The sequence below is a fragment of the Candidozyma duobushaemuli genome (assembly GCF_002926085.2).
Source record: "Candidozyma duobushaemuli strain B09383 chromosome Unknown B_B09383, whole genome shotgun sequence".
NCBI lineage: Eukaryota > Fungi > Ascomycota > Pichiomycetes > Serinales > Metschnikowiaceae > Candidozyma > Candidozyma duobushaemuli.
This window is the reverse complement of record NW_020289895.1, coordinates 2,439,991-2,459,971: the sequence shown is the minus strand read 5'-3', so window position 1 is coordinate 2,459,971 and position 19,981 is coordinate 2,439,991. Positions and strand designations below refer to the sequence as shown.

Genomic DNA, 19,981 nt, shown 5'->3' with positions numbered 1-19,981 from the left:
ACCCTTACCTTTTTAGCTTTCTGTGCACCGGACTTGCCCTAACCCTAGAGGTCCCCTATCTTCCCCAGGTTTCCGCAGTGACGTAGTCTGAGTCACCACCGCCAAAACGACCACCTCGAGAATCCAGAAAAAAACCGAAACCACCAAATCATCCAGATTCGCTGAATTTATATATTCCCCGATTTTCAAAAACGCCACCCCCACCCCCACCTCCTTCGATCCACTTCTTCCAAAACTTGCTTGGCTGGCACACTGCAGGAGTGAAAATTTGCTCCAGAGCAACCATCACCACCGTCTTCTTCTGAAGAAACACCACCGTTTTTTTGAGAATTCCGCTGTCTCTGCAAGTCGACAGCGTCTTTTGATCCCCCACTTCGCCCCCGCCGGTTTATGCCCAAGAAACCCTCACGATCGAGCCTAACTTACTTGTATAACCAGACCGTCGAGCCCGGATAACACCCCGAGTTCCATTCCCAAGCAAACAACGCCAACTCTCTTCACTATCGGTTGTCGACCCTCCCCCTTCCGCCGCTAGTGAAAGACCCCATCAAAATCCGTCTTTGCAATCCGCTTTTTTATACGTTTGTTCCGTTTCTTCTAGTGATCGCCGTCACTAGCCCATTCTAGACATCCAACCACCGTCTAGTGCCCCAGTCTAGTTCCACACTAGCAAGCTTAGTTGTCCTTTCTGCCTCGCTAAGCTTTTTGCATCCACCCGGCCTTTGTTATGGTCGCCTCCGAGGACTACGTTGACCATGTACTTTCTGCGAACTTAGATTCAACCTTTGCCTTTGAAGGCCCCGAAAAGCTTCTTGAGGTGTGGTTCTGGCCGCTGCCCAAAGACGCTCCTGGCGAAAACGGCCTCCGCAAGGTGCCTTTGGCCAAATGGGTCAGCGTTTTGGACTTGGTCAGTTGCAAAGTGCTTTCTGTCAAACTGTCTCGAGACGTCGACGCCTACCTTTTGCTGGAGCTGTCGCTTTTCGTGTTTCCACATAAACTCGTGCTCAAGACGTGCGGAACCACCACCACGTTGGCCTGCCTTGATCTTTTGTTTAAGGTTGCTCAAGCCGAGTTGTTGTGTGAGATCAACTCCAAAGACGTCCACCAGGTCTTCTACTCCCGCCGCCTGTTTATGTTTCCTGAAAAACAAAAACACGTCCACACCGACTGGAAAAAGGAGGTGCAATTGCTCAACGGCTACTTTGTCCAGGGCAAGTCCTATGTAGTGGGAGACTTCACCTCCGACGACCACTGGTACTTGTACATGGGCGGACGCCAGGAAGGCCTGCCTGTGGGTGGCCAGGATCAAACATTTGAGATTTTGATGACCCAGTTGGATCCACAAAGAGCCCGTGCTTTCGTCACTTCCAGAGAACCCGGTCCCGATTCCGTGGTGACCCATTCCAGCGACGAAGAAGAACACGATTTGGGCCACGACCAGGGCTTGGAAACCATGAGAGACACGGGGCTTGAAAATGTGTTTTTGCCTGCTAGCACTGCCTATGCTCAGGGCAACTTTGCTCCTTCAACCACCTCGCCCTTTCATATACCGCTGCCTCAGATGAGTGAAAATATGGAGCTTTCCGACGAGGAGGACGACAAGTGGGAATTTGCCCATGACGCTTTTGCGTTTCTGCCCTGTGGTTATTCGTCCAACTCGGTGTGCTCGAAAAACGGCCATGGCTACTATTACACCTTGCACATCACTCCTGAGCTGGGATGGTCTTACGCCTCGTTTGAAACAAACTATCCCTTTCTGGCCACCTCGCCCGTGGGCATTGTGGATGTGTTGATCCGGGTGTTGCGTATTTTCCATCCTGGCAAGTTTTCCATGACCTTGGTGAACGAAAAAGCTCCCGAGGAAGCTGCTTGTTTCACTCAATTGGCTTCGTGTGCCGATGCTGTGGCCAAACTAGGCTACGCCAAACAGGAAAAGGTGACCTACGACTTGAAAGGCGCCTACGATTTGTTGTACTTGAACTTCGAGAAGTCCATTTCTTGATCCACAGAAAAGTTTATATGTGCCCTGCCGGTGAATCTTGGGGGATATCGGTGTGAAACACATGAGAAGGGGGGCTACGCTGGCGCTTTGGTGGTTTCTAGCGTCTTCTGCCCATGTCCTTGTGTGTAGCTGCCGGTACATTATTCGCCTGGCTGACACTTAGTATATGATTTTGGAGACACCGTTTGTAGGCGTGTTGGAATTGTAGTTACACTATGAAAAAAATTCATCTTTCTATAATCTGCCCCTCTGTTCTCAGTTTGCTCAAGATCTCATTTGGTGGTCTATTTTGACTTTCCAGAACATTGCAAATGATTTAGGTAATGAGTGCTGCGACTACATCAGCAAATACGTATGAGAACGAAGGTCAAGCTTACTTTGAAACATTGACGAGGTGATTAAGGATTCCTCGACAAATAAGGTTTGTGCTGTTCTATTGAATATGGAGTAGATCAAATCTTCTTACCTGAGGGCCTGGATGGGTCGTTGTCGTCCTTTAAGAGAATGCATGACAAGGCAGACCTCATGGAGTACACTTAATGCTTCACTGGGAAGAACAAGGCAACCCAGTGACCCTCTTAACCCAAAACGGGTGCTGGAATCTGTCATACCCATATTATTGATCCAAGTTCTTTTAAAGATGAGACCCTACTTGACGGGTGACTTTGAGAAGTGCGTTGCTTCTGAGTTCCAAAGAGGCATTGAACATATGAATCTCTCTACTTTGACAACTCTTCAGCGATAGTAATTTATCCAAAGAACTTACCATCAACCAGGGTTAGTCCTGTACAGACAGCACCATCAACTGCAAGCACAGCACCAACCCTAGTGATTGGTAAAGCCTTCAAGAAATGCTCTAAATGCCATAAGAAGAGACATCTTGCAAGGACCGTAGGTTAAAACGTAATGAACCTCATACAAATCGAATAACCAATGAACTATTTTACCTATGATCCTGCATCTGCCTCGTTCGTCAAACATTTTTAGTATGGTGGAAACCACCGCCTTATATATTGCAGATGGGAGCAATGATCTGCAACAAGAACAGGAGACATCGGATAAAGGTTACATGTAGGTCATACATCTTTCGTTAGCTAACTTTCTTGACCCACACGGACATATCATGGCACAACGTCGTACATATACGTTCAACACCTCTTGGTCGTTGGAGCTTGTAGCTTCTTAACTAAGTGGACATTTGTGCACTGCTTTTCGTAAAGATGTATGCAAACATTTTCTTCAGACTTTGTATACCGCACAACAAAATCATGTTGATCCACTCCCTCACGAGCATATGCCATACGAATTCTGATATGTTTGCAATCTCCAGTAATCATCTCTCTGTATAATCTATGAATTTGTCCGTATATTGGTGGCTGACGCTGCACGTGATTATGATCACGTGACTAGCCAACTTTGCACCACGTAGGACATCCCCAGACGACCCCGATAAGAAGTGCAGAAGCTCCAGATCGGCTGCAAAAATCCGGGGATTAACTTTGACGATCAGGGGTCGCGAAGTTGTGGGTTTGTGGAAAGTGAAAAAATCACGTGCCCAGAATGTCGCCGGCCAATCAGAGCGTGTCAGATAACCTCTACGCGGTGGAAAATTTGGTACAACACATCACATTAAACTAAAATTTATATACATAAGAGTCAAATGTAATGTTCTCAATAAGTTATTCTAAATACACCTTCTAGTGGGCTTAGAACTTCTTACCGAACAAGATAACCTGCAACTGGTCGTACAAGGAGATAACACCAGCACCGGCAACACCTCTCAAGATGTTGGCACCGCAACCCTTGAACAAGGAGTAGACACCCTCCTGGGCAATAACCTTCTTCAAACAGTCGAAAGCACCGTTGTACTTAACGGCAGCACCAGAGGTCATCATCATTCTTCTTCTGATGGTGTCCAATGGGTAAGAAGCAGCACCGGCACCGGTGGTAACACCCCAACCCAACAAGAAAGAAGCAAGGAAAGAACCCTCCAATGGACCAACAAGGACAACTGGCTTCAAGGAGTCGTACATACCGAAGTAAAGACCTCTGTAGACAATGATACCAACAACGGATGGACCGAAACCTCTGTACAAACCGGCAATACCGTCACTGGCCAAGGTCTTCTTGTAAACGTCCAACAAACCGTTGAACTGTCTCTCTCCACCACCCTTGGTGGACTTGGCGTCGTTAGCCAATCTGGTTCTGGCGTAGTCCAAAGAGTAGACGAAAGCCAAAGAGGTAGCACCAGCAAGACCACCGGAAGCCAAGTTACCGGCCATCCACTTAGCGTAGCCCTCCTCCTTCTTGTAACCGAACATCTTCTTGAACTTGTCCTTGAAAGCAAAGTTCAAGGCCTGAGTTGGGAAGTATCTGATAACGTTAGCAGTGTTACCTCTCCACAAGGAAATGATACCCTCATCAGCGGCGGTTCTTCTGAAACAGTCGATGATACCGGTGTACTTGTGGGACAAACGGCCCTGCTTAAGCATCTCCTCCTGGTTCTGAATCAACAACTTGACTCTCTCGATTGGAGCAGCAGCGGTCTTAGAGATGGCGGCGGAAACACCACCCATCAAAAAGTCGACTAAAAATGCGTTGTCTTGAATGGCCATTTTGAACTAATGAATAGATTATTGCCGAGAAACAAATCTAGAGAAAAGAGAAAAAAAAGGGAAAATTTTCAAGGGGGGTGGACGTCGTTTATATAACAATTCGCGACCACCGCCAAAATTTTTTTTTTTTTGCAACGTTGATAGTAGAAATAGCATAATGTCGCACCTGTGCACGTGATAGAACCGGCTGTTTTCGGGCTCCTCCAGCGTGAACGCGCGCACCTCATTGGTTGGGAAAAACACCTAGCATACTGTATGCAGGTGGTTGGAGACTAATTCCGAGCACCACGGCTCCCAAACACGCTAAATTCGACTAACCAAGACTGTTTTCAGCCTTGGATCAAAGTGTTCTACGGACCAAGACAAACAGTTTTGTGCTACCAGAGTCAGAAACCAAAACACCCGTGCACCAAGTACAAAGGCCCGCCCGGGATCGCCAAAAGAAACGCCAGGAAAGAAAACCAGCGCGACATTTCTTGATCCAAGGAAAGCCCCGATGCCATTGCAGGACCAGTTTAGGCGATGAGGTGGTGAAATTTTTGAAAAATGACATTTTGAACCAGTACAATATAGGCACTCTTTTGAGGGGAGTTCTGTTTTTGGCCTTTTCGTCGATCCGGGACGTCTCGGCTTAAGCATGCTAAAACTGGGTGCAAACGCACCTGCAACCGCGTTCGAAGCCACAGAGACCAGGCGTTTTTTGGCGATAGAAGTAGATTTTCTTCTTCTTTTCGAAGCATAAAGGAGGAAAATTTCAAAATTCTCCAAAAACTTCAAAAATCCTCCTCGTCTTTCTCCCTCGGTTCCGAGGGTTGCTGTATTTCTTAGTAAATGTCGCTCGGCGCCGGCCTTTCGCGAATGGCTGATATGTGGCTCCTTTATTGGCGTTTTTGCACCCAACCTTGGAAGTCCACTGAACGTCAAAGCGGCATTTTCGTGGGCATTCTGGGGCATTTGAATTTTTGAAAAACGATATTTGAAAATCTCTTACTTTAAAATGACTTTTGAAATTCATCTTTTACTTTGTTCCTCGTCTGATTGACCTCCAATGTTACCACTGACTCTGTTGACTGGTTGCTCCATTAGTCAATATCCAATTGACCTTAGAAACTACCCAAATGTAACTGTAGACTGATCCTCTGCACCTTCTCGGATCATTTCCTGATTGGCCGAGCCTCGATGCATACTACACGGAGATGGCATAGAAAGCCGTTACTACTCAAAGCGAGATCGGTAGATCCACCTTGGGAGGATGTGCCCCTATTTCTACTGACCCAATTCTTGCCTACATCACCCCATATCGTAATGGCGAGGCCTTGCCTCATGTCGTAATTCATTATCTAGTTCCATTGTCCGGATTTTCTGGATGCAACATCTCTAAGCGACGCCATGGTCGTGAGTTCAGGTAATTCAAGCGACGCCCTCACGTTCGTGGGCTGACGCAGTATCGTGTGGGAGGCCACCTCTTCGATGTTGTTAAGTGCTGCGGTGCTGACGTTCTCAAGCTTGTAGGTCTCGATAATGTCCGTGCTGTCTTTGTAGAAAGACGACTTTCCGACCATCAGTCTTCTCACCAAGTCCACCACCAGCGGTCTCTTCTGTGGTTCAAAGTCTAATTTCTCCTCCACGAAGGTCGAGTCCAGCTCTATCTTTGGTGAGTCCACTTGAACACGGTTGGGGTCGGTGGGATCATAGTCTCTTGGATACTTCAGGTAATCGCCCCGTTTCACACATTCTCTGACGATATCTGCATCCCGTGGGTAGTACAATCTTCGTATAGAATCGTAGCAGAAACGAGGAAGAAGACTGAGTACAAGCCCAATAAAGAGACATGCCCAAAATGCCCCGGTGCCGAAGACAACTGCTCCAGCTTTATAAAATTCTTGTGAGAAAGGAATCGATGTGTAAATGCCTGTCAAGGCGAAGATAATAAGTCCACCAAAGATGTTGCAAAGGAAAGACACCCAGTCCCACCTGTATTGTTGCAACCACACATACGTATTGGCAGCGATACATGAGATACATGTCACATAGACACCAACGTAAAATCTGTGGTCAGAGGGCAAACCATTCATGGTTGGGAAGTTGTTGAAAAAGATGAGCCATGAAAAGAAGAAGGCAATGACAGATTGATACAATCCATCGATCATGTATGCCCACACCTTCCACTGACTGAATTCTGACTGAACAACACCAACCCTGTATAATTGAGGAACAAGCATGGACACAGTTGGACTGACGTCCTGGTCAAAAACAGCCAACACAATGACTGGCAACGACGTGAATGCCAAGTTGCAGAACACCAAGAATGTAAAGTCAAACAAGTACGAACCGTCGAAGTCATTGAAAAGACTGTACCAGAACAAGGCAAAGGTATAGTTGATGTTCTTGTAGAAGAAACATGGGATCATTTCACCCATTCTTCTATAAGCCCATCTTCCGTGAGTAAGAAGAAGACGAGTCAAAAATCTGAATTGACCAAGTGCATAGTCAGAACACATGGCAGCTTGACGTCCTTCCTCACCGGCGATACCAATACCAACGTCAGCAGCTTGAATCATCGAAACATCGTTGGAACCATCTCCAATGGCCAAAGTCATAACCTCAAGAGTGCCCTTGACCATGAGCACCACAGCAGCCTTCTGAGCAGGCGAGACTCTGCAACAAAGAACAGCCTTGCACTGCTTACATAAGAGAAGAAACTTCCTCTTGATGTCTTCATCTGCGAGTGCAATCTTGAGAGCGTCACCGTCAATGACAACACCATATCTTCCATCAGGCGTAGAATGGTCTTTCTTCGCCTCTTCAAGTTCGTCAATTGAGCCTGCCATGTCAAACTTTCCAAGGTAATTTGTGACCAAACGATTCATGATATTATCGTTGTCATCACCAGGAATAACGCCATGTTCCTTCTTTTCTGCGTCAGACAAATCGGTCTTCAACACAAGCAACTCCATATCGTTTCCAAGCAAGTTACACGAAAATCCAATGTTGATCGCGGTCTCAACTTTGTCACCAGTCAAAACCCACAACTTGATACCAGCCTCCGATAACATAGAGATGGAGTCTGGTACACCGTCCTGGAGTCTGTCCTCGATAGCAGTGCCACCAAGAAGTACTAACTCACGCTCAATGGAGTCAGCAACAGCCTCCATCTTTTCTTCTCTTCCTTCCAAAGAAGCAGAGGCTTCCAAGTGTCTCTTGTTCCATTCCTTGTACTGCTCAAGAGTCAACTCTCTCTTTGCGATACACAATGTTCTCAAACCCTCAGTTGCATAGTCTTGCAAGTGTGCAGAAGTCTTGTCGAGCATTTCTTGTGGGTTCTTGGTGTCTGATAAACGGGAATAAATGATGGAGTCGGCACCTTTACAGAGAAGAACAATCTTCGATTCCTTCTCACCATCTTCAGGAGGCATTTTGATGATGGCACTCATTCTCTTTCTGGTCGAATTGAACTCAAGTGTGTTCAAAACTTGATACTCCTTCTCCTTACCCTGGATCAGCAAGGTGTATCCATTCTTGTTCTTATTTTGGAAACAGAACCCGAGTGCACGAGCTGTGCCCACCAAAGCAGCCTCGTCAGGAGACTGGGCTTTGAGCAACTTCTTGAGTGGGTTCTTGGGGTCTTCCTCAACGACAACAGAGTGGCACAAACCTAGGGTGAGCATAAATTCGGCGTTGGCTTTTTGCTGTTCGACGCCAGAAAGGCCCTTGAGATCAGACACAAATTGCTTGGAAACTAAGCTGAGCTCATCGTCGTAGATGTTGCCACTGATTCCACGAAGATCAGCAAGCATCTCTTCCTTCTCTTGAGCGATAAGCTCTCTCTGGGCTCGACCCTCCTTTTCAACATCAATACCTTGGCGCTTCCTCAAGCCAGCCAATGCTTCGGTGTATGCATTGCCGTATGAGACACCTCGGATCGTACACTTTCTGAACTCCATCAAGTTCTGTGTAAGTGTACCTGTCTTGTCACTAAAGACGTACTCGATTTGCCCAAGATCGTCAGAAATACTCCACGACTTAGGATTGCACGGGAAATCAAGCTTAGGGTAGTACAAACCGATGTCACAGTAGATGAAGAAGGCCTGCAAAGACTTGATAATCTCGATCGTGATGTACAATGAAATTGGCACCAAAGCTTGGTACAAAATGACAGCAACAAAGAAGCTCACCGCACCATTGGCAGCAGGGGTGGGAACAATAGTGCCGTATTCAAAGAAGTCTCTAGAAGTTCCATCTCGCCGATAATATAGACCGTTGAAAAGACCGGTGATGAAACAAATGCCGAAAAGAACTGCAAAGTTGACTAAAACGTAGTAATTGAGCTCACGAGATAACTTGGATTTTTTGTATGGAGTCACGCCGGTGTTGAGAATAATTTTAGTGTCGGGACCAGTGAAAAGAACGATACCAACAGCCCACTTCGTATTTCTTAATGTGCATCCACGGAGCATCAAGTTGTTGACAGTTGCGGGTTCTTTCAGAGGCTCTCCTTGCATGCTGTGTAGAACGTAACCCTGATATGAGTAAAGGTTTGGGTGAGGCCCTTCGCTCTCAACTTCAAAATCAATACCCATGAAGTCATTAGCACGTTTGAGTTCGGAGTTCTGAGAGGAGAACTTCATCGCCTGCTTTACTTTGAGATTTGTTTCACCATCAAGGTTCTTGGTTTCCACGTAACAACAGTTGTCGGTGTCACTGGAGGACAAGATGAGCACGTCGGCTGGAACTTCTTCGTTGTTCTGAACACGAATGACATCGCCCACCTTGACCTCCTTCCATGCTCTTCTTGCAAATGCGAGTGTTTTGTCCTTTCCGTAGTAGGATTTGCGAGAGGCCATAGACCTTAAATTGTTCGAATTGCCGACCATCGACGAACGCGTCATGGCAGGCTCAAGATCGACCATACTATCGAAACTCTTTCTGTTGTTTTCTGGGGAGGGTTGCACCTCCTCACGTTTCTTCTGGGCTCTGCCCTTTTTCGTACAGTTTCGGAGGATCAGCTTGATAAATTTGAAAAGCATGCGGGAGTTGAGTTTCTTAAAACGGCGCCAGAGCGAGACGGTCTCATCGTTCACGTTGGGATTCTCGTAAGTGTACTCTGAGTGTTCCTTGACCTGGGTCAAAATATGCGTAATTTGGTTGTTTACCTCGATGTCCTGGGCAGTTCTCCGAGAGTCCTCAATCATTTCTTTAAGGGCGGTGATGATGAGAATGACAATCAAGGGCACGGCGGCCAAAACGGGACTGGGAACACCGAAAATGGGGAATGCACCTAAAATGATAATAAACAAGAAATACGAGTTGGCATAGTCTGTGGTGAAACTCTTTGTGAGCATCTTGGGAGCAAACGATAGTGGGGTGTATTTTGCCGAACGGGTCTTGTTTCTGGGGTAAGAAGTAGCCGCCTTTCCTGTTTTCGTATCTATCATCAGCAGCGGTAGCGAGCGGTTGAAGAACACAGTTCTTGTTTCATGCTTTTTGTCTTTGGAGTCGGGCGACGCCTCGGGGGCGGCTTGTCGTCCTGGTAGTCGTCAATAATGTCTAGGTCGCAGTCAGCAGACTGGCTTTCTTCTGTGGCTTTCAGCGGCAGTCTTTTTGATTTCGAACGGAGCACCTGCTTGAGTGTTTTCGCTCTCCCTAGCGACTCCTTTTTGGGCCGCCCCGTGGCGTGCCTGGTGGTACCCCATCGGAGGCGTTTCATAGGAGCTTGTGGATCAAATGATGCCAGCATAGGCAGGGAGGGCTCTTGAAAGGATTCCTGGTTTGAGTCGGCAAAAGGGGACCTTAGGGATCCGTTTCTGGGCAAGGCGAACCGTAAAGACGGTTTCTTCTTGACGTTGAGCTGTGGCAGCTGGACCGTCAGCTCGACCGTTTCTGAATCAGAAAAAGTGTATGAGACCTCTGAGTCTGGGTCCTGGAACGGCGATTTCAGAAATGACATATACGGGCGCAAGGAGCTTGAGGCCGGGGGAAGTAATCAACTGGAAAAGGGCGAAAAAAGGCAAAAAAAACCAACAACAGATCAAAACCACAGTAGTAACGGCGATGACCTATTTTCGGATCCGAGTGAGTTGGACCGCGTTTTTTTGCGCCCTTACGCCTGCAGAGGATTACGAGATCTCGCGTCAAGGCACTGGCACCACTGGGGTATGGGAGGAAGAGGATGGTTGGGGGAAGCCGTTGATAATTGATTAATCAAAAAGAGAAAAAAAAAAAAGTGGGAATCACGTCCTTTTTATATACCTCGGTGGGGCACTGCGGGGCTGGTGCAAAATGGACCCTCACTGCGTCTTGCAGCCAGAACCACTAAGGGCCTGTCTAGAAACCCCCAGCCTTCATAATCCTTGAGTATTTTCCATTTTTGTGGTACTGGCAAAAACGCAAAAGCCCTCTTTTTAACAAGAATCTCCATTATCTCGGGATTTGCCCCGCTGTAGTTCACCCTCTAGAGCTCGATAGCTGCAGGGACAGACATTGTCTGGTACTTGTCAAGTCCAAAGCCTTGCTGGATTCTACAAAATGTATTGGGTGGATCAGGATACAGGGCTTTATGGCCCCGTTTTCTATTGGTCTGTTTTGCAGCCGTCCTTCATTTCTGCAATTGAACAAAACTGACCTCCATTGTTTCCGGACTAGCCCGTCCAAACCCGACATTGTTCAAGTATTATGCTTTTTTCCCCGAAACCTTGTTTTTTTTTCCACCTCCTCTATTTGTAATCGGCTCGGAAAATAGGCTCCTCGCTTATTCCCGATTAACCGCCATGCGCTGAGACATGGCAAAGGGATTTTTTGCATTATGGGTTTTTTATGGCTGGTAGCTTGGCAAGGTCGGAGACGGTTGGCGTTATTGAAGGGGCTGTGCTAATCCGAGGGAATTTTCCCATGGGGTTCAATAGAATCCAGTTTTGGGTATACGGTGGGATGCCAGTTCAGCCTTGCGGATAAGCAAATAAGTTTGTTTTATTGTTAAAATTTACTTGTTGTGTTTAATCTGGACATGTAATGTGTCATAGTTTAAGACATTTAGATGCAATGGTGGAAGCATGCTCCCATGCCTATATGGCATTTGGGGCGTTTGGTCACAGTGTGGGGTGCAGCTGGTGATATCATCGGATATAGGCTGATAAAGTATTCTTCTGGTTTGAAGCCTATTTGGTGCTATTTGGTGAGGTTTGGGGTTGTAGAATGCCCAGGCGCTAGTGGCAGTCTCAGCACTCTGAGAAGGCAGCCTAAAGGAAACGAATCTGAAACATAGCTTTGAAACATAAAAAATCCAGAGCAGCGTTTCATGTTGAAACAACATAAAGCCCATAGCCTCGTCAATCTCTCTTTTCTGATCATATGAAGCCCAGCCTCGGTAGCCAGGGTCCAAGTGGCAATTTGCTTCCGCTGGTTAGCAGATCACCAGGAGATAAGCTCGGAGATTGGCCAGTTGGCACACAATAAACCTAACTTCTTGGTGAGAGGGTTCTTGACATTTTGGGGCAGATCTGGGATTTGACAGCGACAGCATAGTTAGACAAATCGATTTGAATGCTCAAAGGCCACAGATAAAAAGCCCAAAGATTTTTCAATTAAGCCAGTGAATCTGTCATCATTTGATTGTGATAATTTCGGCTCCGCTGTCTTATCTTTTCATCCCCATTTAGTGCCACAAGCGACCCACCCAAGCTCATAATCACACTAACTCCACACATCGAAAACCAACCTTCCTTCGCCTTCTCCACTAAAACAACAACTTCAAAAAAAATTTCAAAAAGAAAACCTTCAAATTCCTTCAAAGCCTGGCTCCCTGAGTGCCGATGCTTTAAGGTGCACCTGCACATGCGCACGTCAAAAGTAACACTACATGCCTGAGTATCAACACTTATCTACTATCTACCTCATCTTCCATGAAACATGCCCGGGTCTGCCGAGATCCGACGGACCGAAACCAGGCTCCGTGAGCTTGAAGCTGAATCCCTTCACGAAGCCCTACCCGAGGGTTTCAACGCCTCCCAGGAAACCATCAAAACAATTCTAAAACACATCCTGCCTCCGCCTGCGGTATCTACGCTTTTGAACATCGTCAACGGCGCTGTTTGGGGTGTCCTTGCACGCAAAGGACTCATGGTGCTTACGACATACGACGGGATGTTTTTGGGCGGCGTCATTTGGGCCAATTTTGCTGCTTGTGTTGTTATGGGTATGTTTGTCGCTCTGGACCGAGTCTGGAGCAGATTGACAGAGCAAGCTTTTGCTAATAAGGGTGTCATTCCCATCTACGTGGGCGTTACTACCGGATTCTGCGGTACCTGTTCCTCCTTTTCCACGTTTATCCTCGAATGCTTCAACAAAGCTGCTAATACGCTTCCTAAACAGTATGATTATCCGACAGCCGGCTACGGCGTCATGGAAGCATTGGCCGTCGCAATAGCGCATGTTAGTGTGTCTGCATCTGGCTTCCACTTGGGAAGGCACCTCATGGAGTACATTGATGCTAGCGTTCCTGTTCTTTCACTTAAAGCATTCAACACACTCAATTTGCTGAGTTGTGTCATTGGCATTGCTGCCTACATCGTCATCATCGTGCTTATTTGCACGCAAAACTACGGGTCCTGGCGCCTGTGGCTTTTCCTGGTGCTTTTTGCTCCTTGGGGTGCTATCCTACGGTACTACCTTCTGAAGTTCCTCAACAGCAAAGTCCCCAATTTTCCTATGGGTACGTTTGCCGCTAATACACTTGGCTGTCTCCTTCTCGCTGTGTTTACTTTAATAGCTCGTGGACGCAGCCTTGGTGATCGGAGTGTTCAAATCGTCACCAACGTCGTTGGGTGCCACGTGCTCATGGGTCTTGATGACGGTTTCTGTGGAGCACTTACTACGGTTTCGACATTTGTTGTGGAGCTTTTCGGTCTTTCGACGTTGTACAGTTATGTCTATGGTACAGTTTCTGTTGCCGTTGGCTTTTGCATAATGGTCTTGTTGCTTGGCTCGTATAATTGGGCTGTTGGTCTTCTCCCCGCTGTATGCTGATGGAATTGATTTTTATGGTTTTTTTTTTTTTACCTTGATATTCAGAGGTGGATGCGAGTAGGAGGTTACAGCAAACGGCAGCCAGCAACGCCACATAAACATATAGAATTATTTATACAGTGCATGAGATCCACGAAGCGTTACTGTAAGATAACAATTTTTTATGTTAAAAAATTATCTGATTTTTATTTTCTGTCATGTTTTCAAGTTTTTGGGGTCTGGCTGATTAGGTGCGAAATTAGCATTACCTTACATTATCACGAAGAATTCAGTACAATGGAAAAATAAGTTTTTTATAAATATTTCAACAAAAACAGAATGAGCCAAATTTTACACTTTGCATAGTATTAGCTATATCTCCTCCACCTGATAGCACCCAATGCTTTATGTTTACTCAATTCGGTGGAGTCTCGAGACCAAATTAACATAACTGAACCTAACAAGACTATAAATTTGACAAGACTCAAAATTTCATCAATGGCCCTTGAATTCTTTTGAAGAGCTGGCAATATACTGGGCACCATAGCACGTTCATTTATGTGAATCGCTACACTATGAGCCACAAGCAATGATTAGCTCAGGCCCATATTCAAATCAATATTCTATTATGCTAACAGGTACTTATGAAGCACCGGAGGTCGCCCGCCAGTGGCCAGGGAATGGACACCAAACAGACCGCCACATACAGCCTCGTCTTGAAATACTCCAAGCAGTCTGGCCGATGGCTTTCAACATTCAGCCCAGATTCATTCTCAGATCCAGACTTAGCCTGAACATCCAAACACAGGATTGCTAGCCTTTAAATCAGCTGGGACTTCCGGCTCTCCCAAGCATTCAATCTGATCTCTCAGGGAAGCCGTTCCAGCTCCAACGAAGGATAAAGCCGGTCTAAGGCTAACTCAAGTGGCCAAATTGAGAAAATTTTCCCACGGCCACAGCACCACCAGTGGCGCTGGCACAGGCACTCCTAACTGCCAGACCGCTCACACGTGCCCGCCTATTTAGGCACAGCGTACTTCTCGGTCCACTCCTTGGCCACCTCGATGGCCTTCTGCTCGTCCGCCTTCCAGTCTTGCGCCACGTCATTCGCCAACGGGTCGTCCGGGTTGGGCGCTCCCAAAAGCGCCTGAATACTCAACAAAATCGTCCTGATCTGAAGCGCCGGAGACCAGTTATCTTTGAGCACGTCAAGGCAGATCCGGCCCAACTTGTCGATGTTGGGGTGGTAGATTTTCGTGAGAAACCGGACTTTGGGGCACACATGGGGTAGTCGTCTGGGAGATAAAGCTCTAACTTGAATACACCGTTGGCGTAAGGAGACGAATTGGGACCGTCGATGGTCACCTCGAAATAACGCAAGTTGTCGTCCAGAGGCGTTGCCGTGATACCCGGAACAGGGTCGCTGACAAGACGCTCGGTTTCTTTTATGATTCTTTTGGGCAAGGCCGCCATTGATGAAGTGGTATGGATTGTGAGGCACTTTTGCCTGGGGATATAGCCTGGTCGTGCGGTGCTCATAAGGACGATAGTGGTTGGATGCCTAGTACTTATCGAGGGTAAAAGTAAAAGTGAAGGATGCGGTCTAAATCATGTTGTGGTGTCGGCGTTTATTGAATGCTTTCGTTAAGTAAGGCGGGCTTTTGAGGTGTGCAAATGTTCTGGGAGTTGCATTGGAACTGTGGTTGCGAAATGGATACGGTGAGTCTATGGAGACGAAGGGCCGGAAAAAAGAACAATTATCGGCCTTGAAGTTGTTTTAATTTGAGTTAAAAGGCTCAGAGATAAACAAGCATACGAATTGAAAGGGTCTTGAGCTTTTCTGTAATACAGCATAATTCGAGACTAGGGTAGTACTCGGACCTAGCAATTGGGGGCTTGCTTAGTATAATTTAGCAAACATTCAGAGGAAATACCTTTTTGGAGATCATGACCTCTTCAAAGTAAACAATTGATTGGGATAGTTTCAAAAGTCGTGTTCTGACTTTCGATTTTTTTAGTAGCCCACTTTCCTTAGTCGGACGTTTTGACAAACAATCAGAGCCAGAACATCTTAGCTTTATTTCATGAAAGAAAAAAAAAATAAGTTGTTGATCACTGGTCCAATACTGTCCATATTATCTCTTAATAATTCAAGGAATGCCTCTTCGGTGGGCCTCGCTTACTATCCCTCCAACTTCCTCGGAGCCGTTTGCCAAGCTTGCACCATAAACAGAGTGACCCAAAACACTTAATTACACTTGAAGTGGGAATTCTGATTCAGATCTGATCAAATGAAAGTAGAAAAAAAAAAAAATAAGAATGACTTACCGAGTCTTCTGATCAGAGCTAAGTGTGAATATACCATCAAAAGCTTAATCTAAACTTCTTCACCAACTCCACACATCAACAACTTTTACCGGACCCTTCACCCATGTAAGTCCGTACAATGACTGCCAAAACGGCCACTACCCAAACATTAAACCTCCCCTCAATATAACCCAATTCTCCCGTTTCATTGGTCAAAAGTTTGTCTCAGAATCTGCAGAGGAGTTGCAAAATGGCGCTGGCTGTCAGTGGCCGTAAACGCTCACGTCAGTAGCCAATGAGGTAATATCTCCAGGATGCATTGCAGCATGCCTAACGCAGAGTCTCGGCGGTAGCTCCGAAATTCTTTGTTTCCAACGTAAACAGCGATTCTATGGAAACTCTAAGCGCATCAAGAAAAGCATATCCTGGCTCTACGAACAAGGCGGGGCAAGGTGGTCTGATAAGCCAACGGCGCCAAGCTAAAAAAGTCAGTATTTACGATTGTTGAAAACAGTTTACACCAGATCTCAGTAAGCTCTATTAAGCTGTAGTTGAAATGGATGATCCCAAATGATGGAAAAGCCACCGCCGGAATTTTAAATCCACACAATGGCTAAATCTCATTCTGAAACGTTGGACCCCAGAATCAGGCGGTTTCTGTGCATTATCGCCAAGTTGCCATTATCCCAGGTGACCCAATATGGAAGCCTTATTGTTGCATTTACGCATCGAACGCTATGGCCAATCAATAACGAGGCTTGCAAAAAAGCGAAAGTTAGATTTGTGAGAGAGTTGCTCGGGCTTAAGCTACCCTCGAATGTCCAAAAAATCGTCACACCAAATCGCATCTCCAATCTCCGGAAAATTCCCCTGAATGGCTATCGTTGACATATTTTCAAACAAACCGTATTGCCGAGGGCTGGTGGACACTTCCAGGATAGGTAAGCGAGGCTGCTGCCTGCAGGACATATCGTGAGAGCTCCTTCCTGATTAGGCAATTGTCAAGACGTAATGGCTGCAAGAACCATCGTCTCCCCAGTAAGTATCTCCCAAATCGGGTAATTACCCATTGTATCCTTCCCCATGAGGGTCCCTAAATCTTCCCTGGCCAACGGCGACCTGCCTGTTTGGGCAATGGAGGGGCAAATGGCCAGCAGTGGGGCATCTTTCTGAAATCTTATATAGCTCTGCAGGGTCCGCCGTTTTTGTTTCGGTTTTGCACTTCGGAGATTTGCCGGGTTATAAAAGTGGTTCATCGATTTGATATAATAAATAAGCCTTACATTGAAGGATCCAATCATCCTAGCATCAACCATCCTAGCATCAACCATTCTAGCATCCATCCTAAAGATCCATAAGGTTGTTATCCTAAACACTATCCCAATCCCAAAGCATATCACAGAATCTTAATCCATTTGTGGTACTTCCTGACATTCCCAAAGGAGAAAACCAACTAGCATCTTAACTCACCTTGCATCCGATTCGCAGCCGTTCTATCCGTAAGAGCCACCCATATAAGAGCCAAGGTTTAGCACTCCCTCCACAGCATCAAATAATTAATTAATACAGAAATTCAAACGTCATCCAGAAAAATCCATCTTTCCCATATAAAAACACCCAAATCCGTGTCACCCAGATTCACGTCCTACATCCTCATCGCGAAAAAATCACATTCACTTCCACGGTATCAGACCATCAGTGACCACAAACAGCAGATTCCATAAATCTCCGAAAGTTCCTACAAACTCATCATCAGCTTTTCATTCAAATATGCCACCAAACAGCAAACTCCCCCTTCATCGCCCATCTCGCACAAAATCGTTGTGGGTACCCTTGCAACACTCATTGGAGCCTGGGCTTTCTGGCAAGTTGGCAAGGATTTCCAGTTTGTCAAGTTCGAGCCTAGACTGCCTGAGGAAATCGAAAAACGCCGGAAAGAGGGCACCGGATTGGAGATTCGTTCTTTGGAGACGAGAAGCTTGGAGTACACCGATGAGGCCAAGGCTCGGTTGAAAAGGAAGTTTGAAGAGAGCGAGAAGAAGTGAAGCTGAGGGATTGAACTCAGCAGTTCTGAGGATCGAAACGCTCCCTTCTCTAGGGTAGATTTTTTGTTGAAAAGTCAAATTGTCAGATCGGTGAGAATCTCGATGAGACCACCAGAAACTCACATTATCCAAAAGCATCCAAGCCCTTCAAGGCAATGATGGTGTGGAATTCTGTCCGAAGCGTCCTCAAGCTTTCAATTTCTGATTGTATGATCGTTGACCAGTGGAATTTGATGAAACCACTCAGCAGTGAGGAGCCTCAAAGACAAGACATTGAAAGGCATTTCAACCTTGAAGCCTCAACTTGAAGTCATCGTTTCCATTTGGCGAAATGGTCAATTCTATTTGCTCCATGGTTACCAGATCCCATACCTGAACCTGTCGAGACCTTCTCAATTTTCAATAATTGACACAAGAAGTCAACGACTGGCTAGGCCAATCAATGGCCGGTGCTCCATCCTCCGAGCCTCGAATCTCAACGGTTTGACTCATCCCTGGAATGCAACGTTGCATTCACCACACAACTGCTGGTCCCTGAACCTCAAGCACTTCCTTGACTTCAACTCAGCTGGCGTCGTTTAAACTATACCTTCTTCGCCAGGTACCGAAAAGCACAGACAATCTTCCAATCTGGCCGGAAAAGCAAATCCACGATCGGCTCAAACCCACAATCTGATCCTCCATTTTCTCCGGATTTTCATCACACCACAACGGGCTGCACCCTAACGCCCAAACCAACAAACCCAAACGAAAAACGCTTTTTTTATCGATTATTCAGAGGACGCCAGAAACGCTCAGTTCCATTCTGGAATTGCTACTCGGAGAGGATCCTGAAAATTTCCATTATCGACATTAGCTCATTGGCCCATCTGGTGGTGAATGCACTCCTTAGTAACCTCGCCTGTGGGAAGATCTACACAATTTCGTCCCACCATCGGGGATCTACGAAGGAAATTCTCGTTTTCCATTATCGGCTGATACGGCGAGCGGAATTAAGTGGAATTAAGTCAAACGGCCCCCTTTGCCAATCCTCCAATTGAAGTGGAGGTTATCTCCTGGAGGAATCACAAACGGTGACATCACTTGGCACTGCGGGGGCTCCATTGGTCCGGCCCTGGAACGGTGTCGTTTCTTTTTTTTTTTTTGAAAGCACCCGAGGAGTCAAGGTGCCGAGGAGTTAAGGTGCCATTGACTAAACGGGCGCCCCACTTCGTTTGAGGCGGTACTAGTGGGGAGGTGATTTTTCGCTTTCCCGAGTCCCTGTGCGGCGCGAGCTGCCTTCGAGTGGCGCACCCGTACACCAACTCATGCGCCATTACACCACCCCCACCTTTCAGAAACTTCCCTGAAGCGGCTGAACGGAAGGGAGTTTTGGGATGATTTTGACATGGCCGGGGTGCTACAGCCCCCTAGTTTCTAGTGCCGTTTGGCCCACAGGAATCTGCCCACCACACCGCAATCAAGTGAGGACTTCCCCTATGCGGAGAGATCGTCAACATTACACAAAGAGGCTGATAACGCCAGAGATCTCTAGTCGCCAATATGCAGGATATGCGCATTTCGGCCTAAACAGGCAAGCTAATGGGTTGCGCGTGCCCATGACACGTACTGCACAATGCTCACCACGGAGCACGGCAACGTTGAACATGTTGAAGAGAAAAATTGAGAATGGCACAATTGGGCCCCTCCAAGCACCTCGTTAAACCCGCCGCCCACCACGGACGTCCGACTTTTGCGTTTTCGAGAAATCACACATTTTACTTTTATTTGTCGATCCTTTGAGAATATCCCCAAACTGGAAGAGTAATAACACGAATATTATTTGAGGTGCTGCCGGGCCGGGCGACTAAATTAGTGACGTCGGCGGCTCAAATGGGCCGGGCTGAGAGGATAGATGGACGTGGAGTGCATACAAGCCTTTTTTTTTCGGTTCTCCTCACGCCAAACGAGCGATACCACATACAAATTAAAAAAAAAAAAAAATGCGGAGAAGAATAACGCACCTGGCGGGC

General features: G+C 46.6%; 6 protein-coding genes across 6 annotated transcripts; 3 read left to right on the top strand and 3 right to left on the bottom strand. All coding sequences in view use genetic code 12, as the record gives it.

Moving 5' to 3' along the window:
* Positions 1-727: 727 nt before the first annotated feature.
* On the top strand, positions 728-2,002 carry SPE2 (adenosylmethionine decarboxylase; the record flags this gene model as incomplete). Its single annotated transcript, XM_025481025.1, has 1 exon — positions 728-2,002. One exon carries the CDS (start codon positions 728-730, stop codon positions 2,000-2,002), a length of 1,275 nt encoding a protein of 424 aa, XP_025335325.1.
* A 1,706-nt stretch (positions 2,003-3,708) lies between these two features.
* Positions 3,709-4,617, bottom strand: PET9 (ADP/ATP carrier protein; the record flags this gene model as incomplete). The annotated part of the gene is made up of 1 exon (XM_025481024.1): positions 3,709-4,617. The coding sequence occupies one exon, from the start codon at positions 4,615-4,617 to the stop codon at positions 3,709-3,711; it is 909 nt and encodes a 302-aa protein (XP_025335324.1).
* Positions 4,618-5,957: 1,340 nt separating this feature from the next.
* On the bottom strand, positions 5,958-10,564 carry CXQ87_002516 (aminophospholipid-translocating P4-type ATPase; the record flags this gene model as incomplete). The annotated part of the gene is made up of 3 exons (XM_025481023.1): positions 5,958-10,124; positions 10,185-10,270; positions 10,306-10,564. 3 exons carry the CDS (start codon positions 10,562-10,564, stop codon positions 5,958-5,960), a joined length of 4,512 nt encoding a protein of 1,503 aa, XP_025335323.1.
* Positions 10,565-12,522: 1,958 nt separating this feature from the next.
* CXQ87_002515 (fluoride transporter) lies at positions 12,523-13,638 on the top strand (the record flags this gene model as incomplete). Its single annotated transcript, XM_025481022.1, has 1 exon — positions 12,523-13,638. One exon carries the CDS (start codon positions 12,523-12,525, stop codon positions 13,636-13,638), a length of 1,116 nt encoding a protein of 371 aa, XP_025335322.1.
* Positions 13,639-14,635: 997 nt separating this feature from the next.
* CXQ87_002514 (E2 ubiquitin-conjugating protein) lies at positions 14,636-15,090 on the bottom strand (the record flags this gene model as incomplete). The annotated part of the gene is made up of 2 exons (XM_025481021.1): positions 14,636-14,886; positions 14,943-15,090. The coding sequence occupies 2 exons, from the start codon at positions 15,088-15,090 to the stop codon at positions 14,636-14,638; spliced, it is 399 nt and encodes a 132-aa protein (XP_025335321.1).
* Positions 15,091-16,533: 1,443 nt separating this feature from the next.
* Positions 16,534-17,969, top strand: CXQ87_002513 (uncharacterized protein; the record flags this gene model as incomplete). The annotated part of the gene is made up of 2 exons (XM_025481020.1): positions 16,534-16,614; positions 17,709-17,969. The coding sequence occupies 2 exons, from the start codon at positions 16,534-16,536 to the stop codon at positions 17,967-17,969; spliced, it is 342 nt and encodes a 113-aa protein (XP_025335320.1).
* Positions 17,970-19,981: the final 2,012 nt, after the last annotated feature.